General features: G+C 43.1%; 2 protein-coding genes across 3 annotated transcripts; one reads left to right on the top strand and one right to left on the bottom strand.

Moving 5' to 3' along the window:
- Nucleotides 1–14,824: 14,824 nt before the first annotated feature.
- Nucleotides 14,825–17,185, top strand: LOC101774908 (transcription factor bHLH162). Of its 2 annotated transcripts, XR_002677324.1 has the most exons (4): nt 14,825–15,060; nt 15,189–15,554; nt 15,705–16,993; nt 17,082–17,185. XR_002677324.1 is itself a non-coding variant. In XM_004954560.3 (3 exons), exons 1-3 carry the CDS (start codon nt 14,893–14,895, stop codon nt 15,768–15,770), a joined length of 600 nt encoding a protein of 199 aa, XP_004954617.2. In that variant the 5' UTR covers nt 14,825–14,892; the 3' UTR covers nt 15,771–17,185. The 2 variants fall into 2 exon arrangements, 1 of the variants encoding a protein (XP_004954617.2); XM_004954560.3 differs by having other exon boundaries at nt 15,705–17,185.
- A 2,171-nt stretch (nt 17,186–19,356) lies between these two features.
- Nucleotides 19,357–19,818, bottom strand: LOC101774515 (stigma-specific STIG1-like protein 2). Its single transcript, XM_004954559.1, has one exon. The coding sequence runs from the start codon at nt 19,816–19,818 to the stop codon at nt 19,357–19,359; it is 462 nt and encodes a 153-aa protein (XP_004954616.1).
- Nucleotides 19,819–22,310: the final 2,492 nt, after the last annotated feature.

The following is a 22,310-nucleotide window of genomic DNA, read 5'->3' as shown; positions in this document are numbered from 1 at the left end:
AAAATAAACTAAAGTAACCACCTAATCCTCATCAAATTACCAACTTATACCATTATAAACAATATTTAAAATAATCCCCTATATTTGCAACTAAATTGTCACCACTAACACTTTAAAAATAATTAAAAAAAACCCTTAAATTTATATCTATATTACCCATACATGTCATTATTAAAAGTAACAAATAACATGAGATAACCTTACATTTGAATCCAAATCTATCGGTATTTCATACCCAACAACTTACCGAGGGGTATCTTGAGGTAGTAGATTGGTTGGTGGTGAATCGTCGAACCTAGAATTCGAACGTAAAAGTAAGGACATAAGACACGGATTTATACAAGTTCGGACCATCTGAGTAGCGTAATACCCTACATCCTGTTTGGGGTGTTGTATATTGCACCTGCGCTTGGGTGTTGTTTGGTGTTGAGGATTTGGTCCTCTGTTGTGGTTCTACGAGGTCTTCGCCTACCGATCTAGGGACCCCTACCCTTCTTTATATACTCTAGGGGGCGGGATTACTAGTCTGTTACATGGTAGGAGTCCTAGTAGGATTACATGGTATAAGTCCTATTAGGATTACAGAGGAAATCTAGTAGGAGTCCGTCTTCTTCCTTCCTTGCGGGTACTGGGGATCTATCCCCGACAAGCTCCCGAATGCTTCACAATCGAATGTAGCAGTCTTCGAGTATTTTTTAGATCTCGCCGAGTACTTTTAGTGCTCCTTAAGTACTTTGTCTGGCTGAATCTTCAAAGTTCCTTAAAACTACCATGAGGCTATGGTGTGCTCAAACCCTTGATCATCTTGATTTTGTAATCTTCATCTTTGGAATGTGATATGGAGGGCAGCGGAAGTCGCACTCCATATGGACTAGCCCTCGAGCCTTAGGTTGAATCGAAGAATCAGGCTGAGGGTCAATAGAATCTTGAATCTTCTTCTTTTATCTTGAAAAATCAACTATTGGGTGTAGCTTATCAGTCCTCAAGCCTTGGAATGATTGAATAATCAATTCGAGGGTCTTTAGACTTCACGCAAGTCATCATCCGAGTTGTATTGCGGCGTCCAGCCTTCGAGCTTATGCGCTAGGTGAGCCGTAGAAGCCATGTCAAGTAGTTATTGGTGCTTAGCCCCCGAGCTTGGAAACTAGCTGAGCCATTGGAGATATTCCGAGTACTAATTGGTGCTTAGCCCCCAAGCCTGGGAGCTAGCGGAACCATTGTAGGTACGCTGAGAGCGTCCTGGAGAGTCATCGCCGAAGCTTGACCTGCAAAAAGAAACACATACATTATGTAGCATATTTGTAGAATATTGAAACTACTGAAATTTATTCAATGATGAATGTAATGTAAATGTTGTGTGTCATGTTCTTGTTTCGGCCATATTTCTCCCGAGTAGTTAGCCTGTTACGTTTAGGCTCTCAGTCCCTATTTAGCCGTTACCACTGCGTGTGAGATCTTTGTCTCGTGTACACGTACTGGCACTGCTGCTACGGAGATCTTTATCTCGCATCCTAGCATTTAGGCATGATAGAAGATCCGAGGCTTTAACGAATTGAGACGTGTTCTGCTCGAGTAGATTAACAACCGTTAAGAGAAAACATTTAAAATAAGTAGTCGCCATTTGCGACAAAAAGGTTGCACGATTGCGCGTAAAATAGTCACTGAGACTTTTCTACCTTTTTGGCGAGTAGAGCGCGTGTTTACCGCGCATAGGATTTGTGCCTCACTAGGGTGTAGGCGCTATGAGCCTCCAGCACTCAGTGCACCAAACCCATAGCTGTAGCCTCCGAAATTCAATATACCAAGCCTATTGGTGGAGCTTCCGATACTCAGTGCACAAAACCCGTGATTATAGCCTCCGTAATTCGGTGTACTAAGCCCATGGCTATCGGTTAACATGCTACAAGAATAATTGGTAAAGTGTAGCTCTGAAGGGTAATTTCTGTCAAGAGACGTACACAAATAAGTAGTGGACGCATTCACCAACTATACTGAAAACAAGCCAGAGAAAAATAATTATTGAAAAAGTGACTTAGCTTGATTAATGGACGATTATCGATGAAGCCACGATGGTTGTTGATGAAGCGCCTACCTGGCGCGCTAGATGTCGGTGTTTTATACCCAGCAAGCTACCGAGGGGTATCCTGAGGTAGTAGATTGGTTGGTGGGGAATCGTCGGACCTGGAATTTGAAGTTAAAAATGAGGACACAAGACATGGATTTATACAGGTTTGGGCCGCCAGAGTAGCGTAATACCCTACGTCCTGTTTGAGGTGTTGTATATTGCGTCCTATGCTTGGGTGTTATTTGGTGTTGAGTATTTGGTCCTCTGTTGTGGTTCTATAAGGTCTTCACCTACCAATCTAGGGACCCCTACCCTCCTTTATACACTCCAGGGGGCGAGATTACTAGTCGGTTACAAGGCAAGAGTCATAGTACGATTACATGGCATGAGTCCTAATAGGATTACAGGAACCTGGTAGGAATCTGTCTTCTTTCTTCCTTGCGGGTACTGGGATCTATCCCCGACAAAATCACCTTAATTTAAAATATACACCAATATATGATTCAAAATCATCTATTTCTTACACTATTGGTATATGATATAACAATTAATATATATACGCATGATGTGTGTCATAATTTATAAAGATATAGAGGAAGTGACGAGAATATAGATTTCTATACTAAAATTATAGCTCAATCTTAGGGTCCAGTAAACAAATTCAAGTGCATACATTGGTTGCAAAGTGAAAAGTTAAAGATTATAAATGTGGATGAAAATATTATAGAGTAATTACTAACTAAAATCTATCACAGTCGGATGAAGACAATAAGTCTATAACTATGTATTAAAATTGTGTTGGAATGTATAACAAATGAGATGTGGCTCAAGGTAATAGTTTTGTAGCCATGTAGCCTTATTTTTTTTCTATTGGAGACTCCGCATTAGTTCTTACGAGACACGTTAGAAAAAGGACAAATCCTAGAAATTCTCCCGAACATCAAAAACATCAAACATCAATCCTGTAAACTCTACTAATCATAGTCATTGGTCTATTATATTTTCTAAAAAGTTACCCACAACTATCATTATGAAAATATTAAAAACAAACCCTAAACCTATATCTAAATTATTGAGCTCAAACCATTATAAAAAATAATCTAAAGTAACCCCGTAATCTTCATCTAATTTACTCATGCATATCATTATAAAGCATAACTGAAAATATCATTCTAAATTTATATCTAAGTTACTCACGTATGTCATTATTAAAAATAACATAAAGTAAACATCTAAATCTTAATCTAATTATCTTCATGTGCATACAGAAATGTCCAAAAGTAAATTAATATATGATTCTAAATTACCTATTTATATCACTATTAATATAGAAATACTAAATTAAGTATATACGCATGATGAGTATGACCATGTAGACTATTTATACATGTATGTCAGGAAGCGATGGAAAATATTGATTTTTATACTAAACGCAATGTATGGAGGTGCGATACAAAATGAAAAAGGTGTGAATATGGATAAAAAAGTGTATGAAAAATTACTAATTAAAATCAATCACAACTGGACAAAGATAAGGACACATCTATATGAGTATTATATTGAAGTATTGAAAAAATGATAGAGTAGTAGGTAAACAATTTTGATTAATAGCTAGGAGTTTAATTTCTAAATAATTTTTAAATACAATAGTTTTTAAAAATATTAGCCCGTGCAGAAGTACATGTTGATGGACTAGTACAAGATTAATTGTAGGTCAAAAATTTTAAAGTTTGAATCTTGAATTACATGCAAGTCTTATGTGTTGGAGGTATGCCCTAGAGGCAATCAAAGAGATGATGATATTCCATTTGTATCCATGATTTATATTGTGTTCCTTGAATATCCATTAAAGGCTACTTGAATTGATTTGCAATTATGTGAATTGTATATGAAACTCTTTACTTGTATGGTTATTCTAAAGTTGTCCCTAGTCGGAGTTCATGTGAGGACACACATGAATATTAGACTAGTACATGTATTAGTTGATGACCATGTTTCACAAGTTATGGACATGGAGATGTCAAACTAATAATGTAGGCGTATGTGGAGACATGCGCTAGGACTGACCCAACACGAGAAGTAGTTCTCTCTTTACACAACATGTACGCTTATCCTTGGACCTGAGATTGTCGCATGTACTCAAGATGTGGATCGACTTACTTAGGGGCTATCAAACGCTACACCGTAACTGGGTAGTTAAAAAGGTAGCTTTCGGGTTTGTCAAGAAGCATGCTGTGAGGCATGGTCAAATCAAGATGGGATTTGCCCCTCTCTGATTGAGAGTGATATCTCTGGGCCCCTCGAGTGATCGGATCCGAAAATGCATGGCCATGCTACATACGGTTAGGAGTTAACATACAAAGGGATTCCGAATCACAGGATCGAGAAAGAGCGGTCGGCTTGGAGCTAGACCAAATATCGTGAGGCAAAGGGAGTAGCAGGTACGTGATGTCGTGACGGTTTGTCTGATATGATCTTCATGCGCGTATAGGAGTTGGCATGTCTTGCTAGAGGCCGCTACCGACTATTGGGCCGAGTAGGAGAACTCGGGCCATGTCCATATGTATCCGAACCTATAGGGTCACACACTTAAGGGGCTGGAAGCTCAATTCGGATGTGATCTGAATTGGATCAGGTTTAGGAGTACTAATGGGCCTCGGACCCAAAGGCCCGTCAGGAACCTCTATAAATAGAGGGGTGGGAGCGCCCTAGGGTTTCACACCTTTTGGCTGAAGCATAGCCGTCGCGCCTCCCACGCCCTCGCCTTGTTGCAACTCGCGGACCTAGCAGTCCAGCTTGTGACGCTTCCTCCCTACACGTGTGGATATCTTGGAGGTGTTGCACTTAAAGCACTTGGACGAGCCGCCGATGAGCCACGACGAGCCGACGACAAGCCACGGCACGAGGAGGACCTCGTTGTACGTGGACGAGCTGCCAGTAGTGCTGGTATCTCAGCTACGTGTATGAGGGTTAAGACGACTATATGGAATGAATATTCTGTGCTAACATCCCCGTTAGAATTATTAACTTGCCGGTGCTCGCACAGGTGGGACGATTTGGCCTGTTACCTTTGGTTGTGTAGCTAGCTTGCAGTTCACAACACAGCATGATTGGACGTCAGCACGCACGCACACCCACTCATATCAGTAAAAGAAAGGTGGTAAAAAAAATGTATGGTGGGTCAAGGGCAGATCTCTTCAACAATGATCTGCCCACTCTCTACTAGATCTAGTCCCGGGTGCAAGTGGTTCCAGAAAAGAAAAATAATGTGTGGTAAAACTGTTGCATTATATTATCACGCGCACACACAGAGCAGCTAACTTAAAATAGTACCAGAGAAAAGTGCAAGAGACTGAACCTTATTTTTTTTTTTTTTCAATTTGATACAAATCAAGCTGCTTCCTTTGTTAATAAAAAAGCCCAGAGTCAGATCTTGAAGGAATGCATGCAGATTTTTGCGTAGCATATATATAGCATGTATATATGTACCACTATTTATTATACATGTAACATATGTATGTACGTAGCATATATAGCAGACATACGCTGAGATTCTGAAATCAGTCTGGTACTAACACCATCCATGTGGCAATTGTTAACTTGCCGGTGCGGCGGTGTGCTTGCAAACAAGTGGGACAACCTGGCCTGTTTCCTTTGGTAACTCTCGTTGATAGCAGACACACACTGATCAGTAAGAAACCATACAGGTGATGAGGTGAAGGACATTATGCAGCTTATCATACACAGAGAGTAAGTACTACGTCAAGCTAGTAACTGGATCGATCCAGACTGCAGGAATGTTTCTGGTTATTCTGTAAGCGCATCACTTGCTGCTGGCTGAACACCACGCCTGTTCATACAATCATACATGCGTCCTATCTCTCTGATCTGCACGTGCTGCAAACATCATTCATCATTGGTCTCTACTGTATCGGAGTATGTATCGGCATAAGGACGTGTCCGTACGTGCTATATGCGTCCGTTGCACTAGAATATCACCAATGCAAGCGCGTCCAATCACGTCTCTGTGCATGCAGCCCCATGCATGCACACACGCACCAACTTCTTAAACGTAGCCATGTCGGCATGCGTGTGAACGAGCTGCTGCCACGTAGGAACCAACTATGCACCGGTCACCTAGGAGAGAAGAAGCTGGCAGGCTGCATGTTGATCTGCAACTTGATCGGATGTAGTAACCGTGTCTCGATCGATCGGTCGGACGCGACGTCGCCGATCGTCGACGCATGAGATGCATGCATGGCCAGCTGGCAAATAGTAAGAGATATGTTTTTTTAATTTTCCATTCTTTTTTGAGAGAGAATAATAGTAGTAGTAAAATAAAATAAGATCGTGCGTGTGCATCATCAGTTCATCACCACCATCTCGACAGGTCGCTTTGCGATTGGACTTGTCGTGTAGGGGCCAGCAGGGGAAAAAAGAGGCACGGATCGAACGTGACGTGCGTTGTGGACCGTTGTTGCGAGCTGTTCTCGATTCTGCAGCTAGCCAGGTTCTGCAGGCGTTGGGTCTCAGTGAGTACGTACGCCAACTTTTTATGGAAGCGGAAAGGGCCTATTATTTGGCGGTCCAGTGCAAGAGAAGATACGGCTTCCTCCGATCCTTTTGTTGGGAAAGTTGATCTGCTGCAAGTTTGGTTGTTCCATTTCTCATTGAATAATTTCAGTTAGATATACAAACACAATTCAGTTTTTGTTTACAAGGAATACACTAAAGTTTTGGCTTGGTTATAGGGCTCTAATGTGTCGTGCACCCTAATTTAGATCCGGAGGTTCCAATGGTAACTAAGCCTCCTTTTTTTTTCTCCCTCACAACCCTGTAGCTCTCCAGACGGCAGCCTCCTCAAAACCATTGCGAGCTTGGAGCTTGGACTCCAGTGAACTCTACCCCCGCCACCCTGAAACCTAACCTCGCTATAGACGGTCACCACGGTCAGAGAAGAAGTCGCAAAGCATCACTCTCAAATTAATTGAAAAGTGGAGGGCTCCAAAACACTCGATTGGATTATAGATTTCCTCTAATTTTTTAAGAGATCGTCAGATCGATGTGCATTTTATAAGACAATATATGTGGAGCAATTTTTTTTCAGAAAAAGACTAGTACATAGACAATTATTACTGCTGCATTGATCAAGTACACATCTGGTAGACTGTTTAATTCGTAACACGCCTGTATCTTACTCCTGGATTTTTGTGATATACGCTACTTGTTTATAGTAAAATCCCAGGGCTCTCCAAGATTCAGTGAACCGAACCTGAAAGTCCAATACTGTACAACATGTCTGTTCATCAAAGCACAAAGGAAGTACGTACCAGTCGGCCAAACTAGATCGAAAAACAATACTTTAAGACTCTTGACTGACTCCAGTTCGAAAATTCAGGTAAAATGTGTCGACTGACTCTCTGGAAGAGAAGAACGAATACGCATGAACGCCGGACCTCTATAGCCGACGCCTGTCCCTATTTCCCGGTCCACGAGGTCGAATATTTCGGCATCCTTCAGATGACACGAGGAGATCTCTCTCACTCGTCAACAACGCTGGACCACGTCGAAGCCGACGCGCTGTTCCCCGACCCTGCCGCCCATTCCTTCCTTCCTGGAAGCTCGTCATATACATCTGCAGGCATTGGAACCAGCTGCCATGCAAGAGGATCGGAGGGCGGCCGGGGCAGAACGACAAACTTGCACCGGCAGCAAGTACTGGTCCAAAACCGGCGGATCGGAGGTGACAGCACGCGCCCGGACAGGTGGTACTGCCGCCAGGCCATGTAGCTAGGGTACGGTGCCACACCCTTGTCAGCTCTGTCGCTGCCCTGCACTTGGACTGGGAGCGGCGTTTCTGCAGGCTGCGGCTCCATCGATCTATCAGTCTGTCCAAGCCGGTCGAGTCTTCGACGACTGTAGCTTTCTGGTTCGATCGACTCTGACAAGAGATAGTTTAGGTCTCGTTTCCGTTTAGGCATACCTATGCATGTTTCTCATGAAGGAAATCGAGATGTTTGAATGGGGTGGTGTGTCATATACATGAATGGTGCGAGGCCAAGAATTATACATTCAAGAAATACATTGAGTAGGTTCAAATAGGAATACTACGGACCCCTTCTCCGATCCCCATTTGATGTAAGCAGCTTGCGTGACACATCACTCGCAGGCGCCAATGCAATGTTCTTTCAGCATATTTTGTATGTGTTCCTAAGAGAAGCTAAGGAAATTTTCCGTTGCATGTTTCAAAGACTAAAAAAGAGAGCATGGAAACACATAGGAACCTCGAGGGGAAAATATTGAAAAGAAAATGTAGCCCCATGCACCCGGTTTTAAGGATAAAAATCGAATGCTAATCACATTTATAACATGTGATATGTTTGATGACTTCACTAGTAAATCATAACAATGTTATTACACAATGATAGATGAATATATCATGAGAATACCAAGTTGGGTTCTTATCCTACCTGTAACAAATAGAACATACTATATAAGATGATCTTCTTGGAAACAGCTCAATTCAGATTAGGAAAATTGTATAGGTTTTATGAAACCATATTAGCCATGGATTGAAGCCTTAGATCCATAGTCAATCATATTTTCAGTAGGACCAGTTGACAATTGAATCCAAAACTGTAAAATGCTACAAATCCTCTCATAAACTAGAAAATAAAATAAGGATCTTTTTAACATTTTTAGGTTTCTAAAACTGTACGTGCATGTGAGCAAATCGATCTTACTGATCCATATATGTGTGTGCCTCTAGCAACTTTCATTCTTTTTTAATTTCCCGCGAAAGACGACTTTCATTCTCCCTTGATTCTTAAACTACCTTTTGTGTAACCATCGAGACAGATCTATAGATTTTGCTGTTGCCGTCCAGGAAGATTTTGCTCGGATCTAGCTTCAACATCAACCACATGAGAGCACACCCTGCTTCCCTGTAGTCCGAAGATGCATATGCCACCAAATATACAGTTGAATGGATCAGCGACGACGGCGACGGCCATGCACGCGATCGACGACCATGCACACGCATCCTCCTCTAGCTTCGATACATCATATGCTCCATCCCGTACGTACGTTCAGCTATCTCATTCATTTGTTAATTGGCAGAAATATTAGCTGGTTGCTATACTTGCTGCTGACCTCTGAACTTGTCACACACATGCTTCTCTAATCTCTATACGTAGGTTGTCTGCATGCATTGCCCAGGGAAAGAGAGTCCGGGGCTATCATAGCTTGGCCAATAATTTCAATGGATTCTGCACCTAGCATATCTCGCCGACTGATTTGATGCTCCTCTTTTTCTTCTTCCTCCTCTCTCACGATAGATCTCTGAGACAGCAGCAGGAAGGTGAAGCTTCACCTACTGTTACGTTGACTTTACGTACTGGCTGAAAGGCGCAGTAGAGGACTTCTTGTCGATGCAGGCGTCTCACAAAAGGAATCGAATTTGATGTGCCGAAGAATTTGTTCATGCTCAGCAGTCGGCACTGGCGCACTGTAGTTTGTTCTGTGTGAAAAAAGAAAGGTATGTGTATTCTAGATTCTTAATAAACTTTGTCAAAAAATTGTCTCTACTGAATGACAGCAAGATACTATAGCATGCTGTTCCTGGTAGCCCGGAGGGTAGAAACCAAGGCACCTAGCTAGCTAGCTGGCTAGGAGTGCTGCCACACATGTTCTAGAGGCTCTTGGTGCACGCGAACGAATGGTCATACTTTAGTGCCGTAAAAGATTATGTTGACTTTGTATGCAGAGAGGAAAAAAGTTGGACTTTTTGTGAAAAGCTACCCTGTGGCTAAAATGATGTGAAAGTTCTTCCAAAAAACAAACTGAACAGCCCATGTATTTGTCCATGAGTGGGCTTCATCTAGCCCATATACTCGGAGGAGTAGACTTTGTTTAGCCCATCTTTACCATATACATGACTCCGTGTCCGTAACGGTCCGCGCGTGGCCAAACGGGCCCGTTTTAGCCGAGCGGTTAGCTACACACTTAGCCCACGAAGAATAAGAGGACCAGATCGTGGTTGACGGACGACGGAGGAGGGAAGCCAGCCCACCATCAACACGGGCCTCTCGCATCCATTTATCGGGCCGCACTGACCTGTTAGTTGGTCTGTGTGGTTTATCGACTCCTAGATCGTTGTTTCGCCTAGTTCTGAGCCCTCTTCTTTTTATCAGTAATAGCCGGTAGCTCTTTCGTTCGGTTCGTTTTTTAAAAAATAAAAAAAGAAAAAAAAAAGAAAAACAGATTCCTTCTATTCGATGTTGCGCGCGGGGGTCGGGCAGCACGTAACACAATCGCAGTGATACCTTCCGTCGAAGGGGGAGAGAAGGATACTGCAAAGTGATGCGTTGCGCACTGGAACAAAAGCGGCCGTGTGTCTTTGGGAGACCATGAGTCAGCATCGCGACAAACGTGCAAAAAGAGAGGGGAAAGTGAGCAAATGCGGCCGTTCCAGGTGAAGTTTGGTTCCAGACATACACGAAATTCCACTTGCCCGGCGGTCGACCATAACGAATTCCGGACAAAAATACAACGAGTATTTAAAAAATCTATTTGAAACAGTCGTCCCACGCTGTTGGACACACAGGAGTAATAGCTTTAGGGAAACATTAATTTGGCCTGCTTGCTAGTTAGAGCATGTGTAGCGAATATTTGAAATCACCGACAAACAGTTTTGTAGCGAATATTTTTTTGCCACGATTCTTACATGTACAATACTTTTTTCCAAAAATAAAAATGTTAAAAAAAGGTTTCGAAAACTATTCCGTAAAAGTTTATTTTATAAAAACAATGGGTCAAATTATCAAAAAAAAGTTGAAAAAAAATAACTGCATCAAAACAATTGCACGATCGATTGATTGAGGGGAAGTAGATGGCAAACAACGGTTTTGAAGGGTGGGGCAATGGTTTAACTTCGCCAGTAAAGTTTTAATATCTCATTTGATGGATCGAATAGACAATATATAAGCGACTGGGAAGGTATGTTGAACCATATATGAAGGTAGCATGGTAGGAGGCGTCCACCGCAGCACCCTCATTATAAAGGGTATGCCGTAGATTTTGCTCAAATCTAAATATGGTTTGTGATGGGGGAGACAACGAGTGGTTGCAACCTTCAAAAGTGAGTAGAGCGTAACAGAACCTTGAGCCAAGAAAGAAAAAGGGAAAATTTTTGTGCCCTCTCTCTCACAGAAAAGATTTTTCGCAACTATTTATCGCTAATAAAAAGGCTGAAAAAAAAGGTGGCGTGGCCCAGGACATTGCTTAAAGTAATTCCTTTTATTACTTGCCTAAAGTAATTCATTTTTTTCTATTGCATAAAAAATTCTGGCATGATTATTTAGGACCTCAACTATATAAACTCACTCGTTGAGTCGCATCATACTACCACTATAAAGCGCTTCAGAGAGACTGGGCCAATGTTCGCCTACACGGCCATTTTAGGCCGTCTACAAATTACACGTCGTGTAAACGCTACACATTGCCTAGCCGTGTTTGTTTAATCGCTTTGTTTAGCCCATGTAATGGCTGTTTAACCTGTTTAATTAGTCGTTTAGTTCGAATAAGTGACCTCGTTTAGTTTGAATAAGTGACCGTACCAATTGTTTTTTAGCATTTAGCACTTAGATTAACATTGAATTATGCAATATAACCAACTTAATTATTTACGTTAGTTAATTTTAATAAGGAAAAAAAATTAAGATCGACTATTGCCATACATATGTACATACGAATAACATTAGGCAAAATCAATATGCATGGTTGGCCAAACGGCAGCTAAAAAGGAAAAGTGGTATGTTCAGGCGGTATCGTGCCAGCCCACAGATATGATGTGTCCATCTTTGGGCCTGTTTAGTTCCCCAAAATCCCAACTTTGACATTATGCAAAAAGAAGATTCTCCATCACATCAAACTTGCGGTACATGCATGGAGTACTAAATGTAGACGAAATCAAAAACTAATTGCATAGTTTTATTGTACTTTGCGAGACGAATCTTTTGAGCCTAATTACTCAATGTTTGGACAATAATTCATAAATACAAATGAAATGCTACAGTTGCGCATTTATGGTAAAATCCCAACTTTGCCACTCCCAAATTGGTAACTAAACAAGGCTTTTTGTCAGGTACTGACATTGGCTTCTGGTTACGTCACGATCATTACATCATCTTGCGAATAAGAATCCCACATCACCCGGCCCTTTGACATGCTCGGATAGATGGATCGAACTAGTTAGTCACCTTGACATACGTGGCGCATTTTATTGCCACAACCGGCTTCCTCCAGTGGCCAACAAGCCAGCCGCACGATCAGATGCCGTCCCGACTGTCTCTGCTGCGTGCGTGACCGTGCCCCTGGCCGTCCGATCGCCATCCAAAGGCGGGTAAATGTCCCCCCGCACTTGGTAAAAGAAGAGCCAGCGACGAGGCCACCACGTCTGGTCTTGGTCGTCGTCTCCAGCCGCGCAGTAAAGCGAGGTCAAAAGATTCGGTTTCGATTATCTCCACCATCATCGTCCGCCGGTCAGCGGTCGTCCGTGCGATCGACCTCATCATCGTCTACCTCGCCAACACTGCATGGCAACTTAATTACCGGAATGTACTGCACGCCAGGCTCCTTCTAATAGCTGGTGCTGAATGCATGATGTGTCTTAATTCTACTCTCAAATATAAATCCATTCACTCGTTAAATTTGTACGAGTTGTTAAATGTTGAATAGTCAAAGCTAGAAAACTTAAATTTTTAACTTTTTGTCTCAATCTCCATGGCTACCGTCAATAAACTTGCCACCCATCTCAACTGTACCGGCACTCAATCAACGGTAGGGTCAAATAGATTTATACTGAGGATCGATCAAAGGTAACAATGGTTATAAGCTTCAATTAGATGGGTCACACTCACTTGATTGGGAGGAACAACGGAGACTATCGGGTGGTGCCATGGCTATTGTTACTAAGGGTCTATTTGTTTGAGCTTCTGAGTAGCTTCTTTACATGAAAAGTCAGAAGCTCAAACAAACAGCGAATTTCTTGGGTAGCTTCCAAAAAAGCTGAGTTTATATGAAAAGTTGAAAAGCTCAAATTTTTATACCATGTGCGGCTCAATTTTTAGAAATGGTTCAGTAACCATACTGGAGAGAAATATGAAGTTTTGCACCTACATAGCGTGTCAATCCCTAGAATTACCTCATGCATTATACGTCGCTGGGGTCTAAGATGGTGCATGCAAGCGCAAAAAGGATACAAAAAGATTCTTCTCCCCACCTCAATCTAAGCTAATAAACACCTAGAAAGATGCTATAAATGTCTAATCTAGCACTGTAGCACAAATCAAATCCTTAACTTGCACTTCTCAGCCTTCATGTCCGCTTCCATCCTCTCTAAGAAATTTTCTACTGAAGTATCCAATGAATATATAATAATGTTCATCAATGTGTGGGTGTAGTGGGGAACTCAATGCATTTTTTAACCCTCCAAAAAGAAATTGCTCCTGTGAAAGCATCTGATGTCCTCTTTCCTCATGAACTCACAGGTACTTGTTGCCCTGGATCGATGAAGCGCCGGCTGCTCATTTTCAGTGCACGCCGGAATACCTGGACGTGCATTTTTGACAAGAACTTATCCAATTCAAGCTTTCTTTTCCGGGGCTTCAATAATTCTTTGATATCTTGGGTCTTCTCTTGATCTTGTAATTTCATTGCCTCTTGATCTTGGTTTGAGGCATTTGATCACCCAAGCCTAGCATCTTGCATCCATGAGACTAAAATCCTTGTGTACTAGTTGTTAGTCATATTAACCATGTTATTCAACCACCAAATACATCAATCCTATGTTATGGCCATTGATTCATCAACTCCCTCGTTTCATCAATGTAGAGTACTTTTTAATTCAAACTTTATACTTTTTAGACCAATAGCTATACAATTAAAGTTTGCATCAATATATTTGTATTCTAATTGATTTATGATGATGTTGATTTGTACATAAGGATTAGATATTATGAAAGAAAATAGTAGGCAATATATTATTTCAAATACATTTTCTTTCTAAAATATCTTGCCTTAGATTGATGGATAGATACTAGATCCTTGTTGGAACCGTTAGACTTATTGTCAATTTTCTTCGCTATATATTTGTTTGTCTAGAAAATATATGTGTTTATCGATTCATTCTAGCTATCAAGAAATGTTTGAACGAATTTGAAAGCATAATAATCAGCTACACGAATTATCCTCTTCGCAAAAAAAAAAGCTACACGAACCATCCACTAAACAACCAGAAGAAAACTGCGTATATATCTAGACGTCTTAGATGAAAAATACATTTTTTTCTAATATTTATCGTGAATCTATGTTTCGCAAAAGAAAAAAAGAATCAGGATGAAACATATGAGGTATGTCGGCACGAATTTACCAAAGACCCGTTCATACTCATTGCTGAAACATTTCGTAGAAAGTTAATTTTGATTAGTTCAAGCTAGTCCCCTTCAAGTTCAAACTTCAAGAACGGTCTCCAGAGAGCTTCAAAAATAAACAACGCAAAAAAAAGGACGATCGAGATGTTCACTGTTTCTTACCGGAGCATTATAAAAGGCGAGAAAAAGTGCTAAATCGTGGAATAATAGAAATATATAATTGAGACCACTGTAGCTGGTCTACTACCGCAACGGTAAGCAAACCCGACCCGCTAGCGAGCCCTATATATAGCGAGCGCGCGCACGAGGAACACAACAGACAAGATCGTCCAGCTCGCCGGAGACGACTCCAACAGGCAGCCCCGCTAGCTGACCGATCGGCGTTAACCGCCGGCCATGGAGATGCCGCCGCCGCCTCCTCCTTTTGGTAGCCCCGCCGCCGCCGGTGGAGGCAAGCCTGACAGGAAGACGGTGGAGCGCAACCGCCGGAATCAGATGAACGCCCTCTACTCCCGCCTCGACTTGCTCGTCCGCAGCGGCAGCTCGCCGTCGTCTGCACCCCCAGTTCGTGCTCATTCATCATATCAAATATCATCCATGCATCTCTACGAGCCATTTACATATATATAAATAATTTACGGCATGATGATCAGATGATTGATCAATGCGTGTATTTTTGTGTGAACTACCAGGAGGTGCAGCGCGGGGCGCCGGTGATGACTCGGCCGGACAGGCTGGAGGAGGCGGCGGCGTACATCAGGCAGACGACGGAGAGGGTGGAGAGGCTCAAGGAGAGGAAGCGGGAGCTGACGGCGGCGAGGGCCTCGTCGTCCCAGCAGGGCTCCGGCTCCTCGTCTGCGGCTGGGCCAGCGGCGGTGGAGGTGGAGGTGCAGCACCTGGGGTCCGGCCTGCACGCCATCCTCGTGACCGGCGGCCGGCCGAGCGACGGGGCGTCGTTCCACCGCGCGGTGCGCGCCGTGGAGGAGGCCGGCGGCGAGGTCCAGAACGCGCACTTCTCTGTCGTCGGCGCTAGGGCCATCTACACCATCCACACGCTGGTCAGTCGTCGCCGTCGTCAATCTGAAATGGCTTTAAGCATTGCATTACGATCCTAACTTTTTAAAATTCGGGGGTGATTTTGCGCTCGATTTTGAAATCTATACACCGAGTGAGTGATTTCGAATTTGATACTATGATTGATCTTGCAGGTCGCGGAGGGAGGCATTGAGAGGGTGGAGCAAAGATTGAAGGCAGCACTGCGTGGAGGTGCATGATCTCTTATACAGCAAATAACTTCATCTTAACATGGGTCCATGAACACGCCTGGGAAACTATCAACTAGTACTAATTAGGGCAGTTCAAGTAAACTTTGTGTCTAACTGCCAGTCAACGCGCTGTGTCTTGGGGCTACGCATGTATCTGCCGCATGCTCTCTGCTGCTTGGGTGCGGTGTGCTAGCAGATAAAATAATACTGCAAACCGGGCCTTTTGATCGATCCTTGACTTTGACGAGGTGAACAATTGCTTTCACTTGCGAATTACCGGTTGGTGTATACATAGATCACGCTAAGAACGTGTAACATGCGGCAGTGAAAATCGCCCAAAAATTTACAGCTTTTTAACTATTTGTGTATGCTGTGTAATGAGATGATGGTGGTCTGATCATATATACTTAATATATACGTCGTAATTTCAATTAATAATGGAAAATATATATAGCATGACGAGTCTTTCTGAATTAATATTACACGCAGATGCTTATATGTTTCCTGTGACTTGTAAATATTATCTTGTTTTCACTACCAGGAAACAGTTTTTTTTAAGGATCCAGGACACAGTAATTGATTGGAAGATGCAAACGCATTACAAGATAGTTAGGTCCAATTGCAGACCGAAATAAGTTGGCCACCACGTGATTGTTAACTGGTTGCCCTTGAATTTAAACAAAGTTTCCGGTGACATTTGAACTGATTTTAACTGCCTGCCCATCTTCTCTGTTCATCTACTTCATGACCGTCATTGAACTATAATGGCTTGTTTAGAGTCAAAGCTCAAATAGCGTCATGCCATTCATTAACTATTTTTTTTGCTGAAGTTAGATTTTGATAAGCTTAAGTTAGTATTACCCTGATTTGTGACTCTTGTTGGATTTCAACTCTAACCTACTTGGGACCGAAAGACTATGCTGTTGTCAGATTATTTTATGAAAGGCTATGCCAGTCCACCGGCAGCAATCTTTGCAAGGTATCCATGAGCCGAGGAGGTTTGTACTGTCGTTGGTGATGCCATGCTTGAGGACCAGCAACGCGTCCCTCTCATGCTGGATGCATCTCGCGCTAACATTATTTTCACTAGCAAAGTGTGGGCTGCTTCCATGCGTGCGCGATGAGGAAGAAGCTGCAGGTGGTGGCGGCGATGAGCAACCGGAACCTAGCAGCTGAGCGATGCATTGGTGGTGTCGTCGCCCAAGGATTCATCGTGACTTGTGAGCATGATGGTAGGTTGCTCCCTTAACATGGAACGGTGTAGTGGCACCAAGATATTCTGGTATGCTTGATGTCTAGTGCTGTCCATGTCATCTACAGCATAACGCTATACGTGTGGAAGCCGTTGGTCAAACAGTCATCAGTTGCCCACCGCCCCAGCTGATACGTTGGAGGACTTGAATTCCACGTCAGCTCCATACAAAGACATCAGTGTATTATTGACATATCCACAGGACACGGTGCAATATTGAGATGAAACATGCATGTCACGACCTTTTGAAACCTATTGCAAATTCATCAAACGCCTCTTCAAAATATAGTATGAGTGATTCACCGAGTGTCTCTCCATTATTACAAATCATGCATTCTGTTGCTACAAGACACTCAAAAATATTATCTCACCTCTAACTTCTCAATATGATCTGCGACATAAATACATAATGCACGGTGTGCCATGGAAGACCATGCCACTCAGAGAACATATCCAAAGTTGTCTGGAAAGATTGAAATTTGATCGAGTGCTCCTTCTTCGATCTGAATATAAAAGGAAAAAAATTTCTCGAGTATGTTATCGGTAACTACTTAGAGCTTTGTTACGGTGCTTGGAAGGAACCACAGGTAATTAATTTGTAAACAAGGGTATTTAGAAGCACGTACGAGCTACCGGCCAGCCATTAGGGTGCCGCGTCGCCGGCCATCGTGCGCGCCGCGGCTGACCTCCCCACGGCGTCGGAGCACGAGCTGTCGTCAAGCTGCTGCCGCACGCGGACCCGCTGCTGCAGGAGTACGGCGTGACGGCACCGCTCAACCTCTCAATCTGCGACGAGAACAACACGATCATCGTCAAGGCCGGCGCGAATACGGCAGCTGGCGCGCGCTCAAGCCCGTCGTGTCGCCGCCCCGCAAGCCAATGCCGCCATCAGCCGCGCGGGAGCCGTCCCGCTGCTCGTCTCCCTCCTCGAGACCGGCGGCGCGCGCGGGACGAAGGACGCCGCCACGGCGCTCTACATGCTCTGCAGCAGCTCGCGTGAGAACCGGCAGCGCGCCGTCAAGGCAGGCGCCGTGCCGCCCCTGCTCGACCTCACGGTCCACCCGGAGACCCGACGCACTAATTGAAAGTACAATTATACCCTTAGCTTTATTTTTGAACTAGTTCCCGGCCCACAAAATATAGGTTCCGGTCCACATATTTGTTCCACTTTTTAACCATTAGATCTGGACTTATGGACGGCTGTTAAAATTCTCAAGCACCGTAAAATTTCTCTTAAATAGTGGCAGGGCTTTATGAAGGACAAAAGGGGGACTTGTTCTCCAAATTCTTAAGGAACTACATCTACATCATTTGACTAGATGCATTACGATACAAAACAATCGTGCTTCTCTATTTCTAGCTAGTCAAGCTCAGTAACTGCATGGTAAAAAGCCTCGTTTTGAAATTTGAAGAGAACTAATAACTAACAAAAAGTTGTGTATCGTCGTTTCAAAAAAACAAAAAGTTGTGTATCCACATAACCAAATTAAGCATTATGTTGTCAAATATTATCTTTAATTTATTAGTAGGTTGTCAAGATCGAATGAATCACACCTCTAACTTCTCAATATGATATGCGACCAAACGGATGCTCTGCTATGGAAGACCAAGCCACTCAGAGAATAGATCCAAAGTTATCTAAAAGAGTGAAATTTGAGTGCCCCTTCTGAATCTAAAAAAGGAGATACTCGAGTATGTACCTACTTATCATTTGTAATGAGTGAATTTCAGTACTCCATATGAACACTTCATTAGGGGAATCAATGTAAACAGTACGTGGAGCTTTACGCAGGACAAAAGGGGCTTCCCTTGTTCAGATTAATTTCACTGGTTGCAATAAGGAGGGATTTGACAAAAGTGACAATGTTTCTTCTTAGATTTGCCCCCTTCTGTATTTCTAGTCAGGCTCAGCGACTGGATTGTAAAAAGCCTCGTACGAAACAAAAGATGTCAAATCAAATTATTCAACACCCACATCATTCCAACAAACTTGTTGTTCCAGAATTTCAACAAAAAAAAAAACAAGGTGATGCATGGAGCTCAAGCAGGACAATTGTACCCAAAAAAATATATAACATGTAAAATGGTTATACATGAACAACAACAAAGCTGCCAGCTAGCAGTAATACCAAAATTTACAGTGCACCGCAAAAAAGGAGAGAGAAATGCATGTATAAAAACCCTTGAATCACTTCACCGAGTCTCATCAGCACGATGCATCTGCAAAATAATGCACCTAGCGGCGTGCACGCTGATCCTTTGGCACACGAGATGTGTGTACCTCAGCCATGCACGTACACGTGCGGACGTGCCAAGCTCAATCGCCTCAGCTAGCTAGCTGTGTTAAGCGTAGCCGCACATGCCGTACGTGCACGGCGTCCCGGCGGCGCAGGCCCGGCCGCACGCGCCGCAGTTCGCCGCGTCGTACGCCACCGCGGCGCACCGCCCGCCGCAGCACAGCCGGCCGAACGGGCACCGCCTCCCGCACGCGCCGCAGTTGCTCGCGCTGGCGAGCACGTCGGTGCACGCGCCGCCGCAGCACTTGAAGCCGCCGCCGGAGCACGCCCCCGTCGGGTGCCCGGTTGCACGGCACGTCAGGCGGCCTACCCGCTCCCTCCTAGCCGCCGTGGCGAGAACGAACCGGCTCGCGACCATCCCGCGGTCGTTGTCGCTCGCGCCGCCGCCGGCCTGAGCAGAGCCGCCGCCCGCCGGTGCGTTTCCGGCGACCACGCACCAGGTCGTCGCCACTAGGACGGCGAGGAGCAAGGTGGTTGAGGTCACCCGGGCGGCGCCGTCGTCCGCCATGCTACGCGTGCTCGGTGCTCCACTTCTCTCCTCCACCCTACTGTCTGTTTCTTTCTGACCTGTCGTTATATGTACAGACTGCACAGCGTTGCCTGCACGTAGTCAAAATTAACTAGGCGTAACTAAAAAATTTTTTTACGTAAATGTGCATTGATCAACGGATCTAGGAGAACGAGATGTTACGTTTCCTTGAGGATCGGAGGCCACACATGCTAGATTCGCGCTTTGCTTCCAAAGTTCAAAGTGAAAGACGACTGTAACACAGGCAGGCTAGCAATAGTAGCACGAATTAGCTAGGCGCTAGCGTACTTGTGATCAAAGGGATGTACCCGCTGAACGACACGCGTCCAAGTGCGCGCCAAGGGGGCTACACGGCCAAGCTAGTGCTATTTTTAAAATAATTTGAACAATTGTACTCCCTCCGTTCTACAATAGTTTTTTCTAAAGTATAGTGTATGTCTAAATACATACAAACATCTATGAACCTAGAAAAGTCAAAACGATCTAGAATTTAAAACGGAGGGAGTATATTCGAAGTTTTTCAAGAAGTTATCTAGTGCTCAGTATACTCTTGTCAATAGATGTAGACATACAAAAATTTACAAAAATGTCAGTATAATATGTTAATAAGCCGGAGTCCATGCATGCAGGAATGCTTTGATATCTTCTCAAAGAGTAAAAATGTACAAACCAAAACTTACCTAGACTGAGACTTACTATACTTGGTTTTAATTTTGGTTTTCCATTTAAAGGACGAGATTATTTAACATAGTATAACATTTCCCAACTATTTTTCTCAAATGGACGAGGTTGTTCTTCTTCTTCATAATTTTTTTTCTAAACTAGCCGAGGTTCATTTAGCAACCGACATTTCAACAAAAAAAAAACTGATGGTAATTTAGTGTCTTACACCATTCTCAATGCGAAGTTTCATGCTTATGTTTCCAAAAATGCCACATAAGTAAGAATACATTTAGTTCATAGATGAAATACCTCACACAATGCATTGTTTTATCTTTTGTTGTTTCCAAGGTTACATGCAAGACAGAAGCATTTCGGAAACCATGTACACATGGTTTCATCCCTGTGAAACCAATTTCTTCTCTTACCTCATAAATAGGGTGCCATGTCATCACAATTGTCTACATGACACCTTATTTATTGTCCATAAAACTGCCATTAAGAATGGCCTCAGTAGTCAGTACATAGACAAAAAAAACCTTTGGGTATTTATGAAAATTAAATTTCTAAATAAGACCAACAACCATGGTCCATTCCCTCGAGGCACCCAAAAAAATGTTGTAGATTATTAGTGGTAATATCATCTATTAGACTTGTTTTGGCTGCTGGTACTATAGAAAAATGAGCTCACATAGGAATTTGAGCAGAAATGGAATCGGTCCCCTTCTACTGCAGCTTTAATGAAACGCATGCGGACCAAATAGGGCTACGAATTACTTATGATGATTAATCTCAAGAGCTATGTCTATTCTAAATTATCTTCGCGTTTGTTCTGGATCTCTAAACAAGGTGTTAAATTTAGCGCTTGCTGGTCGATGGGAGATTAGGGAAGAGCTGTAATGCAATACAGTTAGCTACTTAGCTAGCAAAAGATGATCGCTTGGTCGTGACTTCAGCGCCGCCATTAATGGCTCGGTCGGGCTCATACAGCTCATGCTCAGATGTGAAGTTGAGTCATGAGTGAGTGTGGCAGTGAACTCGAGCCGCGTCGCGACACGGCCAGGCATCGGTTTACCCGGCGGGAAATGTGAGTCGTGACCTTCTTGACCTGATCCATCTCGTTCCTATACCATACGCAGAGATGGAGATAAAAGCGAAAGATACATGTGACACGTCGCAGGGCTACTTTGATGGAGTATAGTGTTTGTTGTCCTAAGTCCAAATAGGTGTTGACCTAGATATATGAAGTCAAGCTTTCATATTATTTTTTGTTGTCATAATAATACGTAGGCAGCTTCGTTCGTCCAAGAAATCCATCATCAAAAGTACCTATGTCGAATCTTTCAAAAAAAAAGTACATATGTATAATTTTGTTAAATCTTGATGCTATATGCTTAAAAAGTAATTCTCTTCCATTGTGCTTCGACTGATGATCCTATAGTCTATAGATGACAAGCAAACCAGATCTAAGTGAGGTACCACTACCAATAAGGCGAGAAAATTACATCGGTAAGTAACCAACGCATAACTAGGATAAATGACACTAAGAGGGTTGAATTGGGTGTTCTGAAAATTAATACTCTAAACACATATAAAAACCTATTTCAATTTCTATCCAGATGTGCACTAGGTTTTTTTATATGTTGCTATCTCTACCGAAAAAGAGTTTTGCACCATAGATTCCAATCCTATAAACTACACATGTCAATTATAGAAAAGGTAAACGCGGAACGTAAGTGCAATAAGAAATGCGGAAGGTAAGTGAGGTAGAGAAGGCAAACTCTTGACGTGGCGACACAGCGATTTTTACC

The sequence above is a fragment of the Setaria italica genome, chromosome I, assembly GCF_000263155.2.
Source record: "Setaria italica strain Yugu1 chromosome I, Setaria_italica_v2.0, whole genome shotgun sequence".
Lineage (NCBI taxonomy): Eukaryota > Viridiplantae > Streptophyta > Magnoliopsida > Poales > Poaceae > Setaria > Setaria italica.
Note: the sequence above shows the minus strand (reverse complement) of the source record. Positions and strands in the feature narration are given on the sequence as shown.

Bases quoted from the DNA above. Each gene is read 5' to 3' on its own strand.
- LOC101774908 (XM_004954560.3), top strand. From the start codon at position 14,893: ATGGAGATGCCGCCGCCGCCTCCTCCTTTTGGTAGCCCCGCCGCCGCC. The intron at 15,061-15,188 runs GTTCGTGCTCAT...GTGAACTACCAG, and splicing joins CGCCGTCGTCTGCACCCCCA to GAGGTGCAGCGCGGGGCGCC. The intron at 15,555-15,704 runs GTCAGTCGTCGC...TTGATCTTGCAG, and splicing joins TCTACACCATCCACACGCTG to GTCGCGGAGGGAGGCATTGA.
- LOC101774515 (XM_004954559.1), bottom strand. From the start codon at position 19,818: ATGGCGGACGACGGCGCCGCCCGGGTGACCTCAACCACCTTGCTCCTC.